Source organism: Protopterus annectens, chromosome 6.part1 (genome assembly GCF_019279795.1).
Source record: "Protopterus annectens isolate FY-2018-M chromosome 6.part1, PAN1.0, whole genome shotgun sequence".
Taxonomy (NCBI): Eukaryota; Metazoa; Chordata; order Ceratodontiformes; family Protopteridae; genus Protopterus; species Protopterus annectens.
This window is the reverse complement of record NC_056738.1, coordinates 353,148,286-353,173,301: the sequence shown is the minus strand read 5'-3', so window position 1 is coordinate 353,173,301 and position 25,016 is coordinate 353,148,286. Positions and strand designations below refer to the sequence as shown.

At 39.6% G+C, this 25,016-nt stretch overlaps 1 protein-coding gene across 2 annotated transcripts in view; it reads right to left on the bottom strand.

Moving 5' to 3' along the window:
• Window positions 1–25,016, bottom strand: part of LOC122805553 (atypical kinase COQ8A, mitochondrial-like) — a 768,588-nt gene that overhangs the window by 711,798 nt on the left and 31,774 nt on the right. For both annotated transcript variants that reach the window (XM_044075768.1, XM_044075766.1), the window contains exon 2: window positions 11,837–12,021. In XM_044075768.1, the coding sequence (XP_043931703.1) occupies window positions 11,837–12,001 (165 nt within the window). In that variant the 5' untranslated portion in view covers window positions 12,002–12,021. The remainder of the gene's footprint in view (window positions 1–11,836; window positions 12,022–25,016) is intronic.

The window sequence follows — 25,016 nt, the reverse complement described above, 5'->3', positions numbered from 1 at the left end:
TCTTAGTATCCAAGGCCACATAACAAAGCTTCCAGTTTCTCAATTTTTGTATTATCTTCTATTTATAGTCTTTCCTCATGTATCCTTAGCTGCCACACAGTCATTTCTAATCCATACTCCTAAATACTTCATTTTTTCATGTCCCCATAAATATGGATATTGTTGGACCAATTCTTGTGTGGGTACATGAGTCCAAAGTACTCTTGATTCTCCTAATAAACTCCTGTGGTTTTTTTTTTCTGTTTCTCAAGCATTTTCCTTTGGAACAGTGGAAAAGGATTCACTCGCAAAGTCTCTCTGAGCTTTACTGTCAGAAGAATGATAAGCAAAGTCCCCTTCTGTTTGATGGCTGCTTTTTGTTGGATAAAAACTTCTGTATTTCTTCCTTAGCCTGTTTTGCATCAAAAAATTGTCTTTGATCCTCCAGGAAAAAACAAAAGACAGCTGAATAATGCAACTTGAATCTTATACTAACTTCTTGACATTCCTTGATTGCTTGGATAAAATCTGCTTCCCTTCTACCTGGTGTACGGTCAGTAATCAATTTTCCACAAATGCTCTACTGCTTCCAATTTTTAATACTTTACAAGAGAAAAAAATGCAAAACATCTTCTAAAACTATGCCGTTCTGCTGATGACACAAAGATATACAATGGGACTCAAAAACAGAAGGCATAGGATGGAAAGAGATTTTGCAAGGTTGAAGGACTGGAACAAACATGATTGCACAGAAACAAATTTTATCTAGGATGCAATAACCTGAATAGTAGTATAAAGCTAGTGGAAATGTAGTAGCAATAGAAGTGGAAAAGGACTTGGTGGGGTACTTGTATCAAATGATATAAAATTAAGCAACCAATTTAACAATGCACAAAGAGCTGCACTACTGGCTTATATACGAATAAGCATCAACAGCAGGGAAAGACGCACAGTATAATTAAGCTATGTACTTACTGGAATGCTAGATTTCTCTTGTCTCTATCCATACACTAGGACTGGAGTCTTGGCATCCTCTAGCAATAGTAGAGGACTCCATTAAACTCAAGCTCCTCCCTACCCATAACCCCCTGCTCCTGTTGCTCTCTCCAAATTGAGATTGCCTCAATTTGATCCAGAAGCAGGACACAGCCATATATACCACAAAATATACAGATACTACTGGTAGAAGAAATATTCAAAAACAGGCGCACACAGGTCCCTCCTACATGACACTAAGAAGAAGGAGAAGGATAATGGGTTGTTCTAGTGTCCAGACAGAGACCAGAGAAATTTGATGTTCTGGCAAGTACATAACCTACACATTTGCTCAGGTCCTGTCCAGACACTGGAACTATAGGACAGAGACCCTTGCTAACCAATATGGCCTACCACAAGAAACCTTAAAGAATGGCTGCTTCAAAAGAAACTCTTGTTCTAGAACCAGAAACAAGGCTGTAGTATTTAGCAAAGGTATGGAGAGATCAGGCAGCATTTGCAGTGATCTCATCCAGAAGATTCTGGAAAAGATTCTGTATGCAACTTCAGTCCTGACAAAGTGCACCTTTGAATGAGTAGGGATATTTCTGGCTACCAGTGAATAACAAAAAGCAATACAATCAGAAATCCATTTTTCCAAAGTAACTTATTTTTTTCCCAAGCTAGGAGGTGAAAAACTGACAAAAAGTTGTTAATTTTCCTGTGTCCCTTTATTCAATCTAGATAGAAATGGAACTGCCTGTGAATATCTAGGCAATGGAGTAACTACTCCACTTTACTAGAATATTTAGGAAAGAACATTGGTAAATAGATGGATACTTTGATTTAAGTTAAAAAAACTGTGCTGCCTTTAGCCATAAAGGAAGGCAAAGGGATACTTGGAGGACAAGGTCTGAAGTTCTGAAACTTGTCTGGAAGAAGTAAAAGCAACTACAAAGGTGGTCTTCCAGAACAGCCCAACACTAAAAGTTTTATATATGAAATGGTTGCATTCTAAGTTGACACTCTCAAGCAAACTTAGTGAGGGTCCTGCAGCAGAATCTTGTGACTGCAGGAATTAGACTTTTTAAACCAGTTTGCCATTCTGGCCATTGTTAGTAAGAAAACAAATTAATAACGGTCACTATAGTAGCTCTAGGTTGTAATCTGAACAGCAGTAGAAGGAGAAATTAAAAAGACAGAAATGGCCAATGGCCCAAGTGTTCACTGAGTAGGGAGTGAGATGGGAAGCAAGAATCACAGGAAAATAAAAAAAGAAATTAGAAGGAAAAAAATGAAAAGGCAGACCAACTACACTTCCTGAATAACAGCAATAATTGGCTAGCTAAAGCAGAGCACATATCTGACAAACTGCCAAAAAAACGCTGAAATTTGCTCAAGCTGAAGAGGGAGATGATGTTAATCAAATGGCAATAATGAGATCTGGAGAAGCCAACGATACCAAGGGGTTATGAGTAGGGAAGAACTTGAGTTAAATGGAGTTTGTTGCAGTCCCTTGAGAACGCCAGGGCACAAGTACTAATGTTCCAGTGTCTGAAAAGAAGCTGAGAAATCTGTCAATAATGGCAGCTAATGCGACAAACTATCTGTAATAATGTGTGCAGTTCTTGGCATCTCTTTTTATCTCAAGATATAAGCGGTCTGCCGACAATACAAAGGCAGAAACAAAATTGTGCATCATTTTCACCAGCAGCCATACAAGAAAGACTGTGCATACAAATCTTGAAGAAAGGCAAAGGAGGGATATAATGAAATCATTTAATTACTTCAGAGGAATGTAGAGGGCAAGCCAGTTCCAGCTTACAAAAAAACTGACAAGCACAAGAAATATCTCAACGGAAGGCTCAAGAAAAATATGAAGAAATTATATAAAATGATTGGAACAACCTTCCTGAGAATGCAATAGCAGCAGAATTAATAATGCATGACACAGAGTCAGTGGTGGGAAGATAAGAAGCATACTGGTTATCAATCAGGATCTACAAGTCATCTGGAAGCCAAGGAATGGAAGCAAGAGGTCTGCATCTGCCAACAAAATGTATATTGTAGGTGGTAGGTACAGAGTGCTCTAAACCCCAGAGCTGTATGTAGTGGTGCAAGGATCCAAAATGGTATCTAATTTAATTTACTCTGATCATAAACACTTTAGACGTAGAGACATATCATCCTTCCTTCTCCAATTTTCTAAATTGGGTCAGAGTGTCTCTTCACTTGTCGTCATCGCTCTCTCTATATATATTCAATGCCACTATCCTGACTCCTTTGACAGCCATGCCTGTCACAAATCCATTCACCTCTGCTGGACATCCTTGTTTCCTCTTGTCTTCTTCCTGTCTGCCCCAAATCTTCTGAGTATCTTCTGCTTTCCCACACACGTACCCAGAGCCACCGTAATCTGTTCACTTTGACCTTCTCTGCAACTAGAGCTACTTGGACCTCTGCTCTGATAGATCAATTTCTTCTTCTGTCCTAGAATGTGCATCCTACCACCTACCTTAGGCATTTCATCTCCATCACCTGTAGCTTCCTCAAATGCACTGCAGTCTGTAACATACAGTATTTATGGTGGCACCACTGTTTTATATACCTTGCTTTTCAGCTTCTTTGGCATTCTTTTGTCATACACTACACCTGACACACTGTACCTACTGGCTGCAGCAGTTCTGATTCTAGCTTTGACTTTCTCATTCAAATGTGCCCTCTCAACCACCCCTCCCAGATACTTGAAGCTGTTAACCTGTTCTTACTATTTCATTTCTATCTCAGTTCTCAGCTTATTACCTGATGCAATTTTAGAGAAGTTTCACTCTGAATGTGAAGTTGCTTTGAGCGAGAAGGTTTATTCCCTTTGGATGTTGCTGCTAAGACAACCAAGCCACGGTAGTTAATTATATGCAGAGGAATTCTGTAGACAAAGCCAGTATTTAATGTTGTTAGAAGTGATCTTACCCCATTGTTCTTTCAAAATTTCAGAAAGTTTATTCAAACATAATTGTTACTCATTTCGTTTGGACTTGTAATATCTAAAGGAATGAGTATTTCAAATCTGTACACTGAAAAAAGGTTAAAACCTGCATACACAGACTATAAACAAAATAAATTCAAAAATAAATTAAATGTTTCTATATACTTTCACCAAAATGCATGATCTTGTACTTTTCTAAATTACATTCCAACTGCTACAAGTCACTCCAGAAGTTCACCCTGACATCTATGACCACTGCAACAATACTGCGGCTACCACAAAACCTCATTTTGCCATTCCCTGAGCAAAACTCTGACATTTTTTACTAAATATAATAATCCCCCAGGGATGAACCCTGCAATACTCTTCTATTTACTGACTTTTCATTTGAAAGCTGCCTTCTAAATGCTTACATCTTCCAGACATTTAATTTATTGTACATTGCAACATTCTGGCACTACCCCATACCTTTAAATTGTCTGCCCAACCAAACTTCACAGTGTACTGTCAAAGATCTTACTGAAGTCTGAATACACCACATCTCCAGCCCCATCCCTTTAAATCTCAGTAGAAACAGATCATGCTTGACCACTGAGACCCTGGAGGGCGAGTGATACAAGAGAATTAACATTCATAACTCCATCAGCTTTCCAAGCAGCTTCTTTTTCCAAGAATTGTTTTCAAACATTTTTTTAAGAAAAATCTTTATTGAATTATCACTTTTGACAAAGGCAATCGTACATTTATAAATTAAAATAACTTATATTGACAAATTTTAGTTGCTGGAAGTTTTAAAATCTGCCAGCTCATTACACTCCCAAAAATATGTTCCCAATTACCTCTGTCTTCCCTGTCACACCTACAACATCTGCTATCTACCCGAAGAAAAATTCTTTGGAGTCTACTTGAGATATAAAAATACCTATGTAAACACTTCCAAGCAAAGATCCTAAATCTAGACCTGTTGCATATTTGGGAGACACTCCTACATCCTTCCCCGTTGTTTCTTTCTGAATTGCTTACCAAATCTCTTTTCCCAAGCCTTTCTAACATCCTCTGATTGATTCTTATAGTTATCATGCAATATTTTATATGCCCTACCAATTATCGCTTTTAACAGCTGCTTCTGTCCTAGATTCTGCTGAAATCTCTACCAGTGTTAGTCTTTCGCTTAGGATCCCCCTACTTCTTTCTCTTTGCCTATATTCCGATATCGCCTTGACAGAGATGGCAATCTCTAGTCTGCAGTCCAAATAAATTCTTGGCCTCTTCCCATTCTACTACCTTTCTCCTCTGTTTCTTTGTTCCCAATACCTTGATTCATTTGCCAGTTTTCTCCAGTAAATTCTAACCCTACTCTTGCCTACTGCTTGTATCCCTAATTGCAGTCATCTCTATTGGCAGAATCTCCTTTCGCGATTCTCGTGTTGGCTTAGTTCTCACAATACTTTCTGCTGCTTTACGAATATAATATTTTTCAAATATAGGTGCTTAGGATTTCCCTCTCTCTTCCCCCCTTGGCTAACCTGGTGTGACTCAAGACTGAACTCTACAGTTCCCTACAAAACGGTGTCTACAGGACTGCAATCAGTTTCTCTCAGCATTTAAGCAGAGTAGGTTGCACACAAAAAGCATTTGTTAAGCTTTCACTTACAGTGCTGTGTAATTAAGCAGGTCACCATATTGGTCAGCCATAGGGCTCTTTTTTTTCTACTAGAGTGTTTGCCTCCTTCCCCTGTAACTTAAGTAAACTGACTCTTACGTTAAGAGATATAATACTTACCTTATAGCTTTAGGACACCTTAGGAAACTGCAATAGCCCCGCTACATTCGCCCTCACTACGCTAGGGCTCTCTTCGCTCCCCTCCCTGCCCCCAATTACCTCCCGCCCCCAGTACCTCTAAATTTATAGTACTATAGCCACTCCCCCACTTTCTAGATCCTATCTGCTTTCATCTATGATAATCCCACCCACCCCCATTCTTCTACCTACATTTTAATAGCACCTGTTAGCTTTCATCTGGCATTCTCCCATCCCCCTTCCAGTACCTTTACCTCACCACTCTATCTTCTGGTGTTGCATCACCAGGTAAAACAGTTCCTTAACTCACTAGCTGAATCACAGATAATGATATACTCCTCTTTACTACCCCTCTTGTTCACACCATACCTCCTTATATGAAAACCAGTTTCTCACAGGAGTTCAGGTCCCAAAAAGCCATACTATCACCCCAGCTGTAAATCCTTCCACCTTCAACCATACTTACAGTACCAGATCCTATCCAACATCTTGTTCAGTCCATCAACATCTCAACCCCAGGCACATTAGCTCTAGATCCAAACACTACCACAAACTGATAAACAAATTCCTGAAGTTCATCACCAAGTATAGACGCAACCTAATACTTGGTGGTGATATTCACCCCAACCCTGGCCCACCCACTTCAGATACACATACTCCCTCTACTTGCAATCTAAGCTACAAACCTACAATTAATAGGTCAACTAACTCTCTCCTAGCCTGTCATCTCAATATTCGAAGCATTAATAACAAGGTACATGAATTGCATGCACTTCTGGATGTCCACTCCCCTGAGATTCTCTGTTTATCTGAAACCTGGTTAAAACCTAACACTAAAGACAATGAAGTGTTACCACCTGAGTACAACATACACAGGCTGGATCATGCTTCGAGGAAGGGGGGTGGGGTAGCTCTACTCTATAAATCGGAGTTGAATGTCAGGATAGACGTAATACAACCACCTCAGATTAATAACTCAGAGATTCTTGCCACCAAATTGCAACTTAATAAAAATAAATGCATTAATATCATTTGTATGTACATTCCCCCAGGTAACAATATATCTACACTTGAAGATATACTGCACTGGCTATCATGTCACTACCCCCAAGAAACCCTACTACTTGGAGACTTTAACAGACTGGGGCACCTGTTCCTCAGAATCCCCAACCACCCATATTAACCTGCATGCATTTACAAAGTATATCCACCCCTACCAGGATAGGTAAACCCAACCAAAAGGAAAGCATACTTGACTGGATACTCAAATAGTCACCCCCAACTGTACATCTCTGGTATCCTCCTTGATGGCCTAAGCGATCACCTTCTCACATATGTAATTAAGCACTAAACCATTAATTCCCAACAACCCTTACTCAGAAAGGTTAGAAACAATAAAAACTTTGACCCTGCCAAATTCCAACAAGAACTAAACTCATGTAATTGGTCTATTCTAAAACACCTCCCCTTAGAGGAAGCAGTAGCATACTTTAACAACAAATTCCTTGAGATCCTTGATTTGCATGCTCCTGTTCGTTCAAAGAGAACCAAGGCAAAAACTGCGCCATGGCTTTCTAGAGAGTCTAAACTCAAAATTACCCTTAGAAACAAAGCATGGGCTTTATGGTGTTCTTCTAAAGACCCTCAAGATCACATTAAATACAGGCAATCCAGGAATGAAACCAAAAAAAAATCAATTTTACAAGACAAAAAACAATACTACTGTAATTTACAGACATTAAATCAAAATAACCCTCAGAAGTTTTGGGCAGGTTTAAATAATTACTACATCCTGGACAAACTTCAACCCCAATCCCTGCTGCTACTATTGATAAAACCCCTGAAGATGTTTGACAGTTTTAACCGATTCTTTACTGAGACAATTCAGGCCCTAGCTAGCCAACTACCTCCTAGCTCCCCTGATCCTGAAAGGAGCACCCCTAGAAAAGATCCAAATTGGATTCTGGAAGCCACCCAGCGAAGGTCCCTTTATATCATATCCCATGATGATGATGTGATGGGGGAAGGGCAGACATTGAGCCTAGAACTTGTAGAACCATCCTGGCTGGGGGCTTTGATCTCGAGATCAGAGCTTGAACTGGCCCCCTGTAAGGTTTGGATCCTTTCCTGCAGGAAGAAAGACGCATTAGTAGATGCCTGGTGGTGGCAGTCAGGAGCCAGTCGTCCAGATAGGGAAACACTTGAATCCAAGACCTACTCGCATTCAGTTTCCAAACAGTCGCCACTTCACTTATCCGTACCTTGATCAAAAAATTAAAACCCACTACACTTTCTGCTGATCAACTCCCTGCAGAGTACCTACAAAAATCAGCTGATGCTATTGCTTACCCCTTCTCAATACTAATCAATCGAACCATAGTAGAAGCTAAAATTCCCACCATCTGGAAAATATCCTATGTAATCCCACTTCACAAAGGAGGCAGCTCTACCGAATTCTCCAATTATAGGCCAATAGCTGTACTCTCTCCACTTGCAAAGATTATGGAAAAATGTATTCATAGACAACTCATGCACCACCTAATCCAGAATCACCTTATGGCAGACACTCAGCATGGCTTCCATCCTCATCACAGCACTACTTCAGCCCTCCTAGCCTTTATCAACACCATAAACCATAATCGCAACAATAGTTATATATCCTCAGCCCTCTTCGTGGATCTTTCCAAGGCATTTGATATGGCTGATCACCAACTTTTAATCAACACCCTGCAAACATTCTGTCTAGATACTAGAGCCCTTCAATGGTTTCAATCCTACCCGAGTGGTCGACAGCAGGCTGTCCTCTGGCAGAACAAACTCTCTAACCTTCTACCTAACACCCTTGGAGTACAAGGCTCTATACTAGGGCCCTTGCTGTTCTCCATCTTCATTAACGACCTTTATACTGTCATCCCAAAAGTCAGCTGTATCCAATATGCTAATGACTCTACTCTGATTTGCTCAGCCACATCTCCAGTAGAGTTATGGTCAGCTACCCAGACCACCTTTAATACAATAGAAAACTGGCTTTCTGAACGTTGTCTGATCCTAAATCCCAAAAAAGCTAAAATGCTGTTATTTTCACCAACACGTAGGTCTACCGCTTTCACCTTTACCATAAATTCAAATGATGGCACAATAATCTCCCCTGACCCCTCTACAAAACTATTAGGTGTCATAGACAATCTAAAATTCAACCTACATGTTAACCAAACTATCAAAATCATCAATAAAAAACTAGGGTCACTTTACAGAATAAAAGCCTTCCAACAAATTACCACATAGGTGGTAATCCATTAAGTACAGAAGAAGTAATTAGGGACCTGGGGACCCAAGTTGATAGCAATCTCTCATTTGACAACCACGTGGCCAAAGTGGTTAGAAAAACATTTTATATAGCCCACCTAATCATGAAGGGATTCACATCTAGATCAGGGAGGTCATCATGCCTCTTTACTCATCCCTCAACAGGCCCATAATTGAGTACAATGCCCCTTTTGGGATGTACCTTACCAGACACCTGCAGCAACTGGAAAGACCCCAAAAGTACCTCACCAAGAGGATCAAAGGGCTCAAACTGATGCCATATGCTGCCCGGTTAAAGAAACTCCAGCTCTACTCAGTGGCATACCGCCTGTTCAGAGGCGATCTGTGCCTAACGTATAAAGCCATGTCCAACCCGGAATTAATGGACATGCTGCACCTCAGAAAATCCAAATCCCATCGAGCTACCCGCTCGAGAGACTTGAACCTCAGCACTGAAATAAATAGGACATGCTGGAGGGACAGATTCATAACCCAGAGGCTCCCTTCACTCTGGAATAAAATCCCAGTCCAGGTTAGGCAAAGTCCCTCATTGACTCGCTTCAAGAGGAATCTTGATGAGTGGATGGGAGATCGTAGGTTTACCCCGGGTATCACTTCTGTGTCACTGTTAGAGGCACAGTATACTAACCTCGAAAAAGGGCATAGCAAAATAAATTTAAAATGGGTGGCGAAAGCCAAACACATTCTGGCTAAGCTTATAAATGCCCTAGGGCAGATAGCCTAGTATGAACCTATGAACCCCTCCAGCTAAAATTGCCATAGCTCGCTCTCACCTTCTTTCAACCCTTCTGTATGCATCCCCTCTACTCTCGAATTTAAACAAAACTGTCCTTAAACTCTCAATTTGCTACAACCACATTGCCAGGTTTGCCACTGGGCTGCCTTTTAGGACACATCATTGCATCAATGTAAATCAGCTTGGGTGGCTTGAACTACCCAGCCTAATCCAGTATAACCAACTGATTATGGCCTATAAAATCCTCTATAATCCGGACAATACTCCTGCACTTAAAAATGTTATCACCCCCTATAACACTCCTAGACCGCTTCGATCCTCTAACTACTAATCCAGATTAGCAAAATTAATAACACAGCCGGTGACTCTCTCTTTGCAAACTCTGTAAGTAGATCCTGGAACTCTCTTCCAGCTGATATTACCTTACTTTCCACCTTAGGTCAATTTAAAACTAGACTCAAACAATATTTGTCACTTAACTGGTTACGTCAATGTATCAAGCCTGGCTAACACTCTCTAGAATGTGTAAATATCTGTTAACCAGTTTACTGTGTAATTTAATTTAATCCTGACTTGCGCTCAAGATTAACTCTAACCTGTGGAACTTGTTTAACTTGCTTACTTATGTAATCTCTGTAAATAGTCTGTTTGTAATATGTAATGCTGGTATTATGTAATGCTGTATCTGCTTACCCTTGGAGCTTTTCTCCCGGGGCCTCTGCTGAAAATGGACATGCATCCAGTCGGACTATCCCGGTCAACAAATGTAAAATAAAATAAATAAATAAAATATTCTGTATGGTTTCCCTTATTCTTCTTAAGGATCTGCATTCAAAATCCCAGTCTCTCCTTGTTTCTTGAGCTTCCTCCTCATTTCATCATCATCCCTTTCCACTTTAAGTTATATCTTTCTACTTGTGCTATGTATAGTAGTCTTAACTGTGTAGCTCTGAAATACCATTCATATACAACTTAATTTTGTTAGAATTTCAGAGTACTACTAGAGGCAGCCATGCAATTCTGTAAATATGCCAAATGGTGAGTGTGTATGCAGGAGTTCACAGAAGCACAGAAATCTTAAAAACTAAAGCAACCACAAAACACTTCAATTAGGAATACCCTTCCTAGGCTGCACCAATGGTATAAAGGGATAACGCCCTGCACTCAGCCCAGGTGACTACTTCGATTAGCAGCTCAGGTGCTTGAGCTCACAGGCAGGGAGAATGAGTATGCCCATCCTGTAGGGGAGAGATGGTGGTCCCGGGTGACTTCTGCTGCTTTACTTACATAGTCTCCACTGGAGTGTGGAAGCATGTCTGGATGTGGGAAGCCACTGCAGAGAGGATATGGGTGTAACCTACTAAGCCAGTGATGGCAGCCCTTGTTAGCATATGTGAAGGGGCACACGTGAGCAGAGGGGCATAGGTAGCTCTTACGGCAAAACAAGTGTTTAAGCAATCACCAGGAGATCATTACATGCTATTTATAACTAACAGAAACCCTTCACCACTGGCACAAGCAACCCCATGTGCCTGCATGATGGCCCTTTTGGGGACTCCACACCACTGGCAAAATGCTGGGCATCGAGTAGGAGGTGGCTTGGTGGTCAGAAGGCACAGGGGAAAGAACCCTTGCTCAGTCTCCAAATTATAGCAAACAATGTCATGAAATACAGACTTTCTTGTATATATACACAACTAAATAAAACTAATAATGACACAAAGTTCCATCTAATTGCTAAGGTAGCATTAATGAAATCAATGTAATTATTTAGCAAGGCAGCAGCTGGCCTACTTGTGCAAGAAGGAAGGGCAGTTTACAAGGTGTTCTGCAATTAAATGCAAACATTACATGATAACCAGTGCTGATCATTAATACTTCTACATTCTGAGGTCAATATATAAAGGCAGCATCAGAATGCAGATTCAGAACTTTCATAGTCTTTTACTTCTTAGAAAAAAAACAGCAGAAATTTATAGCAACTTTAAAACTACTTTAACATTAGTAATTCATATTGTGAAAATTAGGATACCTTCAATTTCAATTTTCTAAGCATGCTCCACCTCAGCTGCCTTTGGAAGGTAGTCACAAACAGTCCTGCATACAAGAGACCAGAATTGGAACAAAATTTTCTTGGTGACACAGGAGACTGGCCCATGAAGTTTTCCAGGAGACAGCAACCCGTCTTCAGAGCCATGGCTGACGGCAGAGCTACTTCTAAAGACAAAGAAAAAATACTGCTTTATTTTGTGGAAGCTAAGTTAAGAACCATAATCAGTAATACAATAACCAGCAGAGACAAGCCAGAGGAGGGTACAGCATAACACAATGACTATAAATATCTCTGCCAAGTCATCCATATAAATAAATAAGTTCATATTAACTAACAGCAGACTTGTCATTGCAGTGTAACAGATGAGCACCATTACAATCTTGCTCTGAAGTACAAAAGGCACTAGGCATATCTCCAACAGTATTTCCATACATATGTTACAGTGTTGAGGGAAGCAAAGACCATTCAGTCAGCAAAACTGCATTCATTCTGTGCCTAGCAGAGCTGCTAACGCAAACTGACAAACCGTAATAAAAAATGAAACTGAAATATCCAAAAAAAAAAAGAGAGAGAGAGAAAGAAAATCATTAAAGACAAATAATGCTGCAGAAATGAAAGTTCTATATTTTTATAATTACTGTAACAACATATTTGTAAGAAATTCTGTCTTCAGCAATCAACCTCATGTACTAGTGGGTAACTTAATAGTGGAGCTTTTCTCCCCAGGACTCCCCTGAAAATGGGTTTTACACCACTGGACTTTTCCTGGTCAACAAAGACAGACAAATAATAAATAGTACTACCTGCATCCAACAGGACCAGTTGGCAGGTAAAACTATCCTAGGCTGCCTAGAAGCCTCCTCTTTCCATCATATATTATTCACGTCTCATGTTTCAGTTCTTCAGTTATAGCACAGAGAACAGAAAAGAAGGGGGGGGGGGCAGATCAAGGGGAAAAAAGGCAAAACACCAGAAAGGACGTGTGTGTGTGGGGGGGGTATATTTCAGAAGGCAGACCTTTTTACTGATACAAAAAGTTATGTACTTAATCTAACAGATCAGAATGGGAATCATCTCTATTAGCCAGCAGGACAGAAACTGTAAACTTCCACTCAGTTCATCTGGCACTTTCGAGCTACAGCTTTCTCCCTTTGCCATAGTACTCTGCATTATAGCTTTGTTTCCAGATCTCGAGTCTGACTGAGACAGACAGCAATAGACTAAGGTAACAAAAGCTATCCATCAAATAACAAATACCCCAAGACCATATCCACTTGAAAATGTGGGGAGGGAGAGGGTAGGTATTTTAATGAAAAGGGACCTCTTCATAAAAAAGAAAACAGATCATTATGTTAAGTAGATAATTTTCATAGCTTCTTTAATCAATACGCAGAACCTCAAGCTCTTCCTCCTGGGTGGCTCTCATGGAAAGATACCATGCAAGGCTGGCTCTGACAGAAACTGTGACCTGGAGATTGCAAAACAGTAAAAGCAAAATGTAAACAAATACTATCTTGTAAAAGTATTCAGAGAAGTTCAGGTCACAGTGACAAGTATTATTCATGGACATGTTCCTAAAAATGTCTAAAAGGTAACCATCACTCTGGCTGAATCTGCAGTACATGTGGCTAGCAAGTCTTTTTTTTTCCATAATGAAACAATACAAACCACCAACCACTCATGCAAAATGACCACTGAAACTTTGAAACCCATTTTTTTTCAAGAAAAACAAATCAGAAATCTTTCCTTATGGATTTAGATCTCTCAGTGCAGAATCTATACTGTTGTGTACATCTATGCAGTCAGGTATATTCCCCTTTGCTGAAATACTTGGGGAAAAACAAGCATGAGGAAAAAGCTTGCTAATAAAAACATTTTCTGAAAGGCAGATTTAAAGGCAGAAACTCAAACATACTTCTAACAGAGGTAATGGTTTCAAGGAGGGCAGTCTTCCAGAGCAAGTAATTTTACAGGCAGATACAAAAGGAGTTGAGACCCATTTTCCAAGCCCAAAGTACAAATCCTATTAAGGAATTGGTTCTTTGAATAGTAGTTCATCAGTAATGTACCCCACCAAAAGGCTTCATATAGTTACAAGGATGCTACTGAAGAGTTCTGGAAGCCTTGGTGAAATCTGCAAATAGAAGAAAGGGGAATCTTAGCAGACGAAAAACTATAGCTTGTGTTGAAGATCTGAGAGAAGTAAACCAAGATAACAGGCACAGGAGCTGAAAATTAATCTAAACATTTAAAAATAGCCCAATGGAAAAGCACGTCCATTTGCTCTTACACATTTTCTTGGTAGGGGGTGTCTGAGCAGGGATGAGGACTTGCATGACCCCTGGGAGGGTAAGAAGTGTCCCTGGGCATTACTGGAAGTGGAATACACATGCAGTTCACTGAAGGAAGCGAAGCACAAAGATTTGTTAGATGGGTGATTTGACAGAGTTCTGAAGGAATATGGATGTAAAGGCTTCTCCAGAAGGGGAGGCCAGAGTTCAAAGAACCACACTCATGGAGGTCAGAATGGGGCTATGAGAATAACTACAGACTTCTAACTGGTTTCTGGATGAACTTCAGCATAAATGGAAAGTCAAGCAAGGCCTCAGGAACTGGTCACCAGAGGACTTGCAAACTTCCTGCCTGTTGCTGCCTTTGAGCAAAGGTGTCCATTCTAGAAGTTACCACAGTCTTGCTGATTTCTCCTAGACCCCTTATTTTCTTGTTGTTGCTGGCCAAACTAGTAGCATAACTGGTGTAGACCTTGGAGACATAGAAAAGGGAGCTGCAAAGTCTGAAACATCACATTAACAGCAGTGTGGCTTCCCCTTCCTTCATGGCCTCTATTTTTCCTTAACCTTTGGACTGAATACGGTGGATCCACTGAAAGGAATGTTACAAGGGACACCTTAAAGTTCTCAAAGTCTATGAGGCACAGCCATCCATGGTGACAGAGCTAAGCCAGTGCCTGCTATCCTAGCTGTACCATCTACAGAATTAAGATTTATGAGACAAGGACACAGATGAAACTGTCACCACTTGTGGGCAATTTTTCGTCTTAAAGGCAACATCCAGTAACTCTTCCTGTGACCAAGCCATCTCATTTGCAATCCATACTGGAATTTCCACATACTGGATGGGTAGTTTAGCTCCCTTGTTGTAAAGTTAGAGGATGTATAAACCAGTTTCCTAAAAATGTGCCATCATTCATGATTCTTTTTCCGTCTTGCTGCAACAGTTACAGAATCAATCACATAAATCTGAAAATAGCAATTCCAATCTTTAGGAGGTTGAAGGAACTCATCTGCACTCATTAAAATACCTGCCGTACCACCTTGCTCTTTCTACACCTCCTTAGCCAAAGTTCTCCTCAGATTCAAAACGTTTACCACAAGTCTTTCAAGCCATACCAGGAACCACGCCAAATGCTACACTTTAAAACACTGACTGAATTTGCAAAAAAACAAAAAACAAATCAGACAAGTACATAATACAGTAGAACTGCTCCAAACATCCCACAATCACAATCATTATTTATTTTATTTAATAAAACACTGCAACCTGTCCATAAAAGGAGCCTCAAACAGATGTTGATTGTCACTCAGAGCTGAATCCATACTACATCAGAGATGCGAAACTAAACAACTTACTTGGAGTTCAAAGTGCCACGTTATGTACTCTCATTGGATCAACAATCACAACAGGAGCAGTTAATATCTTTTCAGAATTATAAGTGAAAACAGTGTTAAGAATACTAATTCTTCTTCTTCTTTCAGCTTTTCCCAGTTAGGGCTCGTCACAGCGGATCACCTGTCCGAGAATACTAAATACAAAGTATTAAGTCATAAGAACCTGTTACAATAAAGTCAGAGACAATGGATCTCATCCACTTCATTAGATTTAAAGCAGCTAACCTGTATTTACCAGACTGTGGGTTTCCTCCCACATCCCAAAGACACTGGACACTCTAAATTGGCCCTAGGCGTGCATGCGTGTGCCTTCTGTGGATGGTTGGGTGTTGGGCTGACAACTCAACACCATAAAAACTCCACTGCCAATCATGAGCGGATACGTGATCTGCTGTAGTGACCCCTAACCGGGAAAAGCCGAAAAAAGTAGTAGTCATGAGCACTTCATTAAACTATTCTAACAACATTTAGATTAGCAGTTATGAAAATGTCACAAACAAACATTTAGCTTAAAAACATCTAGAAGATACTGCACAACAAGACGAGCACTAATACTGGCGCACAAACATACAGTACTCAAGGAATTAATTCAAATACAACAGCTACGTTTTTGGCAACATAGGAACAGAATACTATAAGTGCTATGTCAGGATATCTATAAGCTTTGACTCTAGTTTACAAATCCCTATTTTGGAAAAAAATTAGCTACAAGCATGGAGAAAAAAATGCAGATACTTATCAATTGTCTTGATAAGTAGAGTTCAAACTACTGCCAGGGAACGGCCTTCATTCTTGTATTTACACACTTTTTTAAATGAATTATTTTCCGATCTTATAAGAGAGTGTAGTACAGCCCAGAATCTCAGTTAGAACCTTATTTTTTTTATTCGAACAGTACTTGATCATGCTCTTTGAGACAGGAGACCTTTAAGTTCCACTTTTTCAGGTAGATCATAGTAAAATACAACATATTCCTTTTCCAGATAAAAGGTTCGTGCCTGCTTGCAACATTAAGCATTATCTTGAAAACGAAGTATTTTACTACAACTGGACGAAGAGACCGATGGTAATTTTCTGACTTAACAGAAAAATACTCATTCTAGTGTTGTTGCAAATTCAGTTGATATTTTAAAGCATGACAAACCCATCAAAAAGTATAAAGTATTTTTACAACTTAAATAACCAGAAATAACTGCGTGTGAAGGAAGACAGACTAAGGACATATGTATTAAAAGTGGCTGTATTCATTTTCTGTGGTTGGTGTGAGTCTGTCACCCTTCGCACAATGTTATTTAGTTTAGCTTGGTCTGATATGCCTTACAAGTTGGTTGCAAGTATTTTTTTTTATAATTTTTTTGAAACGTGGGAATAAGTTTTGTAATTGTATGTATTTCTCATGAAAAAAAACACCAGATCTTTCCCTTCCCTTGAGATCAACAGTCAGTTTTCTCTTGAAGTTATTTTACGAGCCTCTTGTTCAGTTGCCTGCTTCAAGGCTTTTTAACATCTAAAATCTTGGCTTTAGCCATGTCAAATCTTTCAATCATTCATTGCCAGTTTAACTTCAGTGGTGCCAGCAAATGGGGTAGGGGTTATACTAAAGGAACAATATGCCAAGAGTGTTTTAGACGTGAAGAGAGTGTCTGACAGAGTGATGTTTATGAAGCTCGAAATTGATGGTGTAATGATGAATGTTGTTAGTGCATATGCTCCACAAGTTGGGTGTGCGATGGATGAGAAAGAGAAATTTTGGAGTGAGCTGGATGAAGTTGTGGTGAGTGTACCCAAGGGTGAGAGACTAGTGATTGGAGCGGACTTTAATGGGCATGTTGGTGAAGTGAACAGTGGGGATGAGGAAGTGATGGGTAGGTATGGTGTTAAGGAGAGGAATGCAGAAGGTCAGATGATTGTGGATTTTGTGAAAAGGATGGACATGGCTGTGGTGAATACGTATTTTAAGAAGAGGGAGGAGCATAGGGTGATGTACAAGAGTGGAGGAAGATGCTCACAGGTGGATTATATCCTATGTAGGAGGGCCAGTCTGAAGGAGATTGGAGACTGTAAAGTGGTGGCAGGGGAAAGTGTAGTTAAGCAGCATAGAATGGTGGTATGTAGAATGACGTTGGTGATCAAGAGGAGGAGGAGTGTGAAAGCTGTGCCAAGGATTAAATGGAGGAAGTTAAAAAAGGGTGATTGTGAAGTGGAGTTTAGGGTAGAGTTAAGACAGGCACTGGGAGGCAGTGGAGAGTTACCAAATAGCTGGGTAACTACAGCAGAACTAGTAAGGGTGACTGCTAGAAAGGTGCTTGGTGTGACATCTGGACAGAGGAAGGAGGACAAGGAGACCTGGTGGTGGAATGAGGAAGTACAGGAGAGTATACAGAGGAAGAGGCTGGTGAAGAAGAAGTGGGATTGTCAAAGAGATGAAGAAAGTAGACATGAGTATAAGGAGATGAGGCGCATGGCAAAGAGAGAGGTGGCGAAAGCTAAGGATAAGGCATATGGAGAGTTGTACGAGAGATTGGACACTAAAGAGGGAGAAAAGGACCTGTACTGATTAGCTAGACAGAGGGACAGAGCTGGGAAAGATGTGCAGCAATTAAGGGTGATAAAGGATAGTGAGGGAAAGGTACTCACAAGAGAGGAGAGTGTGTTGAGTAGATGGAAAGAGTATTTTGAGAGGCTGATGAATGAAGAGAATGAGAGAGAGAAAAGGTTGGATGATGTGGGGATAGTGAATCAGGAAGTGAAACAGATTAGCAAGGAGGAAGTAAGGGCAGTTATGAAGAGGATGAAGAATGGAAAGGCTGTTGGCCCAGATGACATACCAATGGAAGCATGGAGGTGCTTAGGAGAAATGGCAGTGGAATTTCTAACTAGATTGTTTAATGAAATTTTGGAAAGTCAGAGGATGCCTGAGGAGTGGAGAAAAAGTGTTTTGGTACCTATCTTTAAGAATAAGGGTGATGTGCAGAGCTGCAGTAACTACAGAGGGATAAAACTGATTAGTCACAGCTTGAAGTTATGGGAAAGAGTAGTGGAAGCAAGGTTAAGAAGGGAGGTGATGATTAGTGATCAGCAGTATGGTTTCATGCCAGGAAAGAGCACTACAGATGCAATGTTTGCTCTGAGAGTGTTGTTGGAGAAATACAGAGTAGGTCAGAAGGAGTTGCATTGTGTCTTTGTAGACTTGGAGAAAGCATATGACAGGGTGCCTAGAGAAGAGTTGTGGTATTGTATGAGGAAGTCGGGAGTGGCAGAGAAGTACGTAAGAGTGGTACAGGATATGTACGAGGGTAGTGCGACAGTGGTGAGGACTGCAGTGGGAGTGACATATCCGTTTAAGGTGGAGGTGGGATTACATCAAGGATCAGCTCTGAGTCCTTTCTTATTTGCAGTGGTGATGGACAGGTTGACAGATGAGATCAGACAGGAGGCCCCGTGGACTATGATGTTTGCAGATGACATTGTGATCTGTAGTGAGAGTAGGAATCAGGTTGAGGAGACTCTGGAGAGGTGGAGATATGCTCTAGAGAGCAGAGGAATGAAGGTCAGCAGGGCTAAGACAGAATATATGTGTGTAAATGAGAGGGAGGGTAGAGGAATGTTGAGGATGCAGGGAGTAGAGTTGGTATTGGACGAGTTTAAGTACTTGGGATCAACAGTTCAGAGTAATGGTGAATGTGGAAGAGAGGTGAAGAAGAGAGTACAGGCAGGGTGGAATGGGTGGAGAAGAGTGTCAGGAGTGATTTGTGACAGACGGGTACCAGTAAGAGTGAAAGAGAAGGTCTACAAGAGGGTAGTGAGACCAGCTATGTTATATGGGTTGGAGACAGTGGCATTGACAAAAAGGCAAGAGTCAGAGCTGGATGTGGCAGAGTTAAAGATGTTAAGATTTGCAATCAGTGTGACTAGGATGGATAGGATTAGGAATCAGTATATTAGAGGGTCAGCTCATGTTGGACAGTTTGGAGACAAAGCAAGAGAGATGAGATTGCATTGGTTTGGACATGTGCTGAGGAGGGATGATGGGTATATTGGGAAAAAGATGCTAAGGATGGAGCTGCTAGGTAAGAGGAATAGAGGAAGGCCTAAGATAAGGTTTTATGGACGTGGTGAGAGAGGACATGCAGGCGGTTGGTGTGACAGAGCAAGATGCAGAGGATAGGAAGAAACGGAAAGAGATGATCCACTGTGGCGACCCCCAACGGGAAAAGCCAAAAGAGAATGATGGTGCCAGCCAAAGTCCAACAAAGCACTTCATGTATGGGCTGCTTTTTTGACATGGATGCTTTATCAAGTACTAAAGGTAGTGCAGTAAGAGGGTTCTTAGCTGTAACATCCAGATCCTCAAGTGGGTGACATGAAGACAAAAATCAATCAAGTAACTACTAAAAATAAGCAAAGACGATACAAAATAAACACACAATCTCTGTTAAGGTTATGCAAGACTCTACATCTACAATCCCAAAATAACTCTCAAGAAAATGTGACAATGTCAATTTAGTTGGAGGAAGTCGAACAGAATTTGCACATTATTCTCCTCCAAGGTACTGCAAGTAGCCTAGGCTGGATAGAAATTAAAATTTCATAACACACTTAACTGAAAGCATAGACATCCAAAAATGATTTCAGATTATGCACCATTACAAACTAAGATAACGAAGTAAAACAAATGCTGGCACTTTCCTACTTACCTGTCAGAGAAGAATTTAAGAAATAGGCAGAGGAAATTATTCAATACTTAATAGGGAAGACAGAAATTTCTTCAGACGGTTAACTAGTGATTGGGACAAAATGAAAATAGAGTTTAATATCAGGATAGAAATGAAAGAGAAAAATATATGAGAAAAGAGTAATACGAATCATTTAGATGGCTGACAAACGTTAAAGTGCTGCAGAATAAAGGGAATCTTGGAGAACAGAAAGAAGAGCAACTGCAAAGTGCCAAAGGGAAAATAAGAGAATATTTGGATAATATGCATGAGTTTAGAAAGGATGCCGTTAAGCAAATATTTTTCGATAATTACTGCAGAGCACAAAAACTTTCACCACAATGACTTCAGAAGTAGAAATGGTTGTGACAAAAAAAATAGCAAGAGACTCTATAGAAATATTAAACATATTTTTGAAATTTTAGGAAAATTTATAAAAAGCAGAGGAATGTGTAAACAGAAATATGTATGAAAGCCTTAATTATGTTAATGTTAGAGGAAGGCTCACAAAAAAGCTAATATCAGAAGAGATGAGAGAACAATGGTAATGAATAAACAATTAACAGGGAAGTCTCAAGGAATAGGTGGCTTTCCTGCGGAAGTGCAGAAGGAATAACACGATAAAGATATGGAAAGTTTTGTCTAACATTATTTTAACTCATTACAGCCGAGTGCACCTCCAGGTGCTTCTCAGTTACCTCCTACTGATGCCTCTAGCCAAATATTGTTTGTTCATATTTGCATTAATTCTAAAACCTTGCTACATACAAGGTATCAGAATATTTCAACTTAAAGCATACATGATGGCAAATGCAATTTTATTGATATGTGACCTCTGTCTAATGCAGCTAAAGGAATACTGATTATTTGTAAACTGTTTGTTTATATTTTAATAATTGTCATATTCTCTCTAAATATCTCCACATTCAGGTAACAGAATGCCATAGCCTCATATGAAAGCTCACATATAAGCTGTATGAAGCAAATCCTGCTGACACAGTATGCGTGTTGCTTGAATGGTTACTGAGATATCATAAACTGTTTTTACAACATTACAAAATTAATACTTACTTCCTTTATTTTGGCTTATAAACTCCAGTTTAAAGCATCAAACTAAATGAATGCTACTAATGTAAAGATTAATTTTTCCTGAATAGTTTGCCATTTACAGTTTTCTAGTAATACTTATGGTTCCAGAGATATGACTATTTCTTTGAACTGTAAGGTGATAATTTCATTTTTTTAAATGTTCACGTCACACCCGCTGGCAGTTAAAACTATGCACTCAAAAGAGCTGTATTGAATGGAATGAGTTAAAAGTACCGACAATTTGGAAAAAAAGCTGTGGTGGCTGTATTACCCAATGAGAGCAAAGACCCTTCAGACCCAGCTTCATACAGACCAATGTCAAACTGATCATAAAGTGTTTATATCTGTGCTAGCTCAGAAAATGACAAAAGTGCTGTCAAAACTGGTATGGAGCATTGACATTTTGTGGACGGCAGGCAAATGTGTGACAACTTTAGCAAAACAATGAGAATCCAGAGGAAAACCAAATATAAGAAAATACTGTTGTTTTGATGGGTAATGATGCAGAGAAATCATTTGCAGAGTAACGTGGGATTTTATGAGTAGAGCAATGGAAGCATTTATATCCCCCTGATACAATAACAATGTTAGTTAGGGTGATATATGAAGTATTAGAGGCAAGAATTAAGGTGTGATAGCCCCTCTCTGATACACTGCGTTTGAACACACAACCAGGCAGGGGTGTCCTCTTTCCCTTTTATTTGCCTTATATTTAGAGGCACTGGCAAAGGAAATAAGGGGTCAGACATTCATGGATATAATCTGAATGATAACGGAGAAAAGTTGGCTTGATTTGGGAAATGTATTGTTCTGCAATTGATGAAAAGTTGGTGTTGTGGAACAGTTTGGGACAGTTTCAAGTCTTTTCAAGGTATAAATTTAATGAAAATAAAACATAGGCTATTATAGCAATAAATTATGTACACACACCTAAAATGATTCAGAAATACCCATATTTATGGGGACACAATAAGCTGAAGTATTCAGGTGTTAGGATTAAAAAGTATTCTGTTATGCCAGCCAAGGATACATGGGAAGAAGCTAAACAGAAAGATAATACAAGAGCGGAGAAACTGGAAGCTCTTATTTATGAATATGGATAATAAGATACAAGCAGACAGAACGTTTTTGGTCCCTTTAGCTTTATATATAAGTCAGGCATATTTCATCAATAGAGGAAAAGTTGTGGTCAATAATTAGAGAGTTTAAGGAGTTTATTTGGGAGGGGAAGAGGGTGAGAGAGTCAAGTGAGATAAGTTGATCCTCCCCCCAGAACAAAGTGGTTTAGGTTTTGATTTGAAGGGATATTTTACAGCTACCCAGTTAAGGCTCATATACAGAACACAAGCATAAGGTTATAAAAGAAAGTGCAAAGGGATAATGATGAAGTATGGGGGATTCAACAAATAAGGAGACTGTAGGATTATGGATAATGTTTAAAGCAGAGAATCAAAGTTTTATTTCTAAAAAATTCACATTTTTTTGCCAAACTGTTAATAAATAATTGTTTCACAAGCATTTACTCCTGCTAATGTATTCTAAATATACTGTCCCCCAGAGTGACGAACACATCTCCGCCCGCCATATTAATGTCACAAAACAGCAAGACTGGTTAAAAAAAAAATTCCGATCACAGAAATGTAAAATATAATTTAATAAATCAGTGGCTTGAAACAAAGTTTTATTTTTACACAAAAGTGTTCAGATGCATGTGAACACTTTATGTAGAAGTAAAACATTGTTTCACTGCTTTAAACTTGATCTTTAAGAAAAACCACCACCGAGAAGTGGTTCACATTATATTTATAAAGTTAAAAAATGTATTCTAAGAACCAAGTCAACACGGGAATGGAGAACGCAATTTTGCTAATAAGGGTAGAGAAAGCAGGTAAGGAAAAGTTGGAATTTACTGGAGAAAAATGGCTAAATAACCAAGACAGTGGGAGCAAATAACTAGTGAGGGGAAAGTAAAAGAGGCCAAGCAAAAGTTTGAAATGCAGGTTATAGACAGTCTTCCCTACCAGAAAAAGACAGAGTACAGGCAAAGAAAAAGGGATATGGGAGTCCTAAGTGAAAGACCAGCTTTCGTAAGGGTTTTTAGTAGAGTCTAGAATAGAATCTGCTGTCAAAAAAGGAATTATTAGACACATATAACACTGCATGGTAACTATACCAATCAAGCAGAGGATCTTAGAAAATATTGGGAAGAGAGACTGGAAAAGCAATTTACAAAGGAACAATGGGAGGACATGTATGGCTCCCAAGTATGCAAATTGAGCAATTTATTTAATTTTAGAGTGAATGGCAGTTGGTATATAAAGAAAAGAAATATATATGCAGTGCATAATAAACGACAAAAGTGCTGTTGTGGTTTGCTTTCTTTTCTGTTAATGTATTTGTGCCTATGTCTTAAGTGGTTATTTTTTAAAGGTGCTTAAAAATCTATATTTGTCTATGCAAAGAACACACAAGTAAATTAGTGAAAGTGAAAATGAATTTGGATTTCATCTCCTGCATTAGGCAACTTATCGCTTTGCAGATACCACAAAGGAGCATAACATGAAACATAATGGCGTACAAAAGAGAATCGCAGAAAAATAATGGCATATTAAGACTGCATGACTCTCACAGCCTTCTATCTTCCTACTTTACAGGTGAGCTACTGGATTTTTTTAAATGAACTCCCTCATGGTTTCTAGCCACCTGGTGGCGTAAACCTTGGGTCTAGATGATTATCACTGTTGAAGTAACACTCCGACCTATGTACAAAACAGGGGAAGAAAAGAGTTATGGACGGATGAATGTTCCTTAAAAACTCACTCAATTATATCAGTGGAAAATACTTTCTAAGTTGGTCTTCTAACTGTGCTCCTTTGCCTACCTATCTACAGACACTTGCAAACATACATTTTTCATACATCCACAAAAATGGAACTCAAACTGGAATACATAGAATCAACTCATACAAAACAAAAGTCAACCGCACCAGAGAACTTAAAAAAAAAAAAAGCATTTTAATTAAACAAGCCACTACCAAAGAGAACAAGCAGAACCTAAACCTGAGTATTAAGACTGTGAGTTAGCAAACTACTTCCTGTGGTACAGGGATTGAAAGCCTTCATTTGCCTACTGTGTGATCTGTCTTCTTCTACCCGTTGTTGACCAGGTTAGTCCCACCAGGCTGGTGGCCTCTTTTCAGGGGAAACCCTTTTGTACTTCCAGGGGAAATTTGGCCAGGGTATTAAGGAACTTCCCCTACTCTTTTCAAAGGTGCTATAGGATCATTTACATCCATCTGAGGTTCTACCAACTCAAGCAAATGGAACCTCAGGTTAACATCTCACCCAAAGGATGACACCCTCTGGAGTGCAATGACTTCCTATTGCTGAACTGCAGTGTCAGTAATCCCATCTCTTGGAGTGGGAAAAGAACCCCCAGCCTTCTGGTCTTCCAGCACCAATGATTAGTGTGCAACCTGTTGGTCCACTGACACTGCCAAAGGCAAACCCCAATAGCTTAGAGATAAGTGGGGTTAGGCTTTATTGGCATGAATGTACACACACAAATGGAGAGTCATGGGCATTTAGAAGCCATGTAGCTGAAACACTGGTATATCCCTTAAGGGGTCATTTGCATACATATAATAAATTTGACTGCCACAGATGA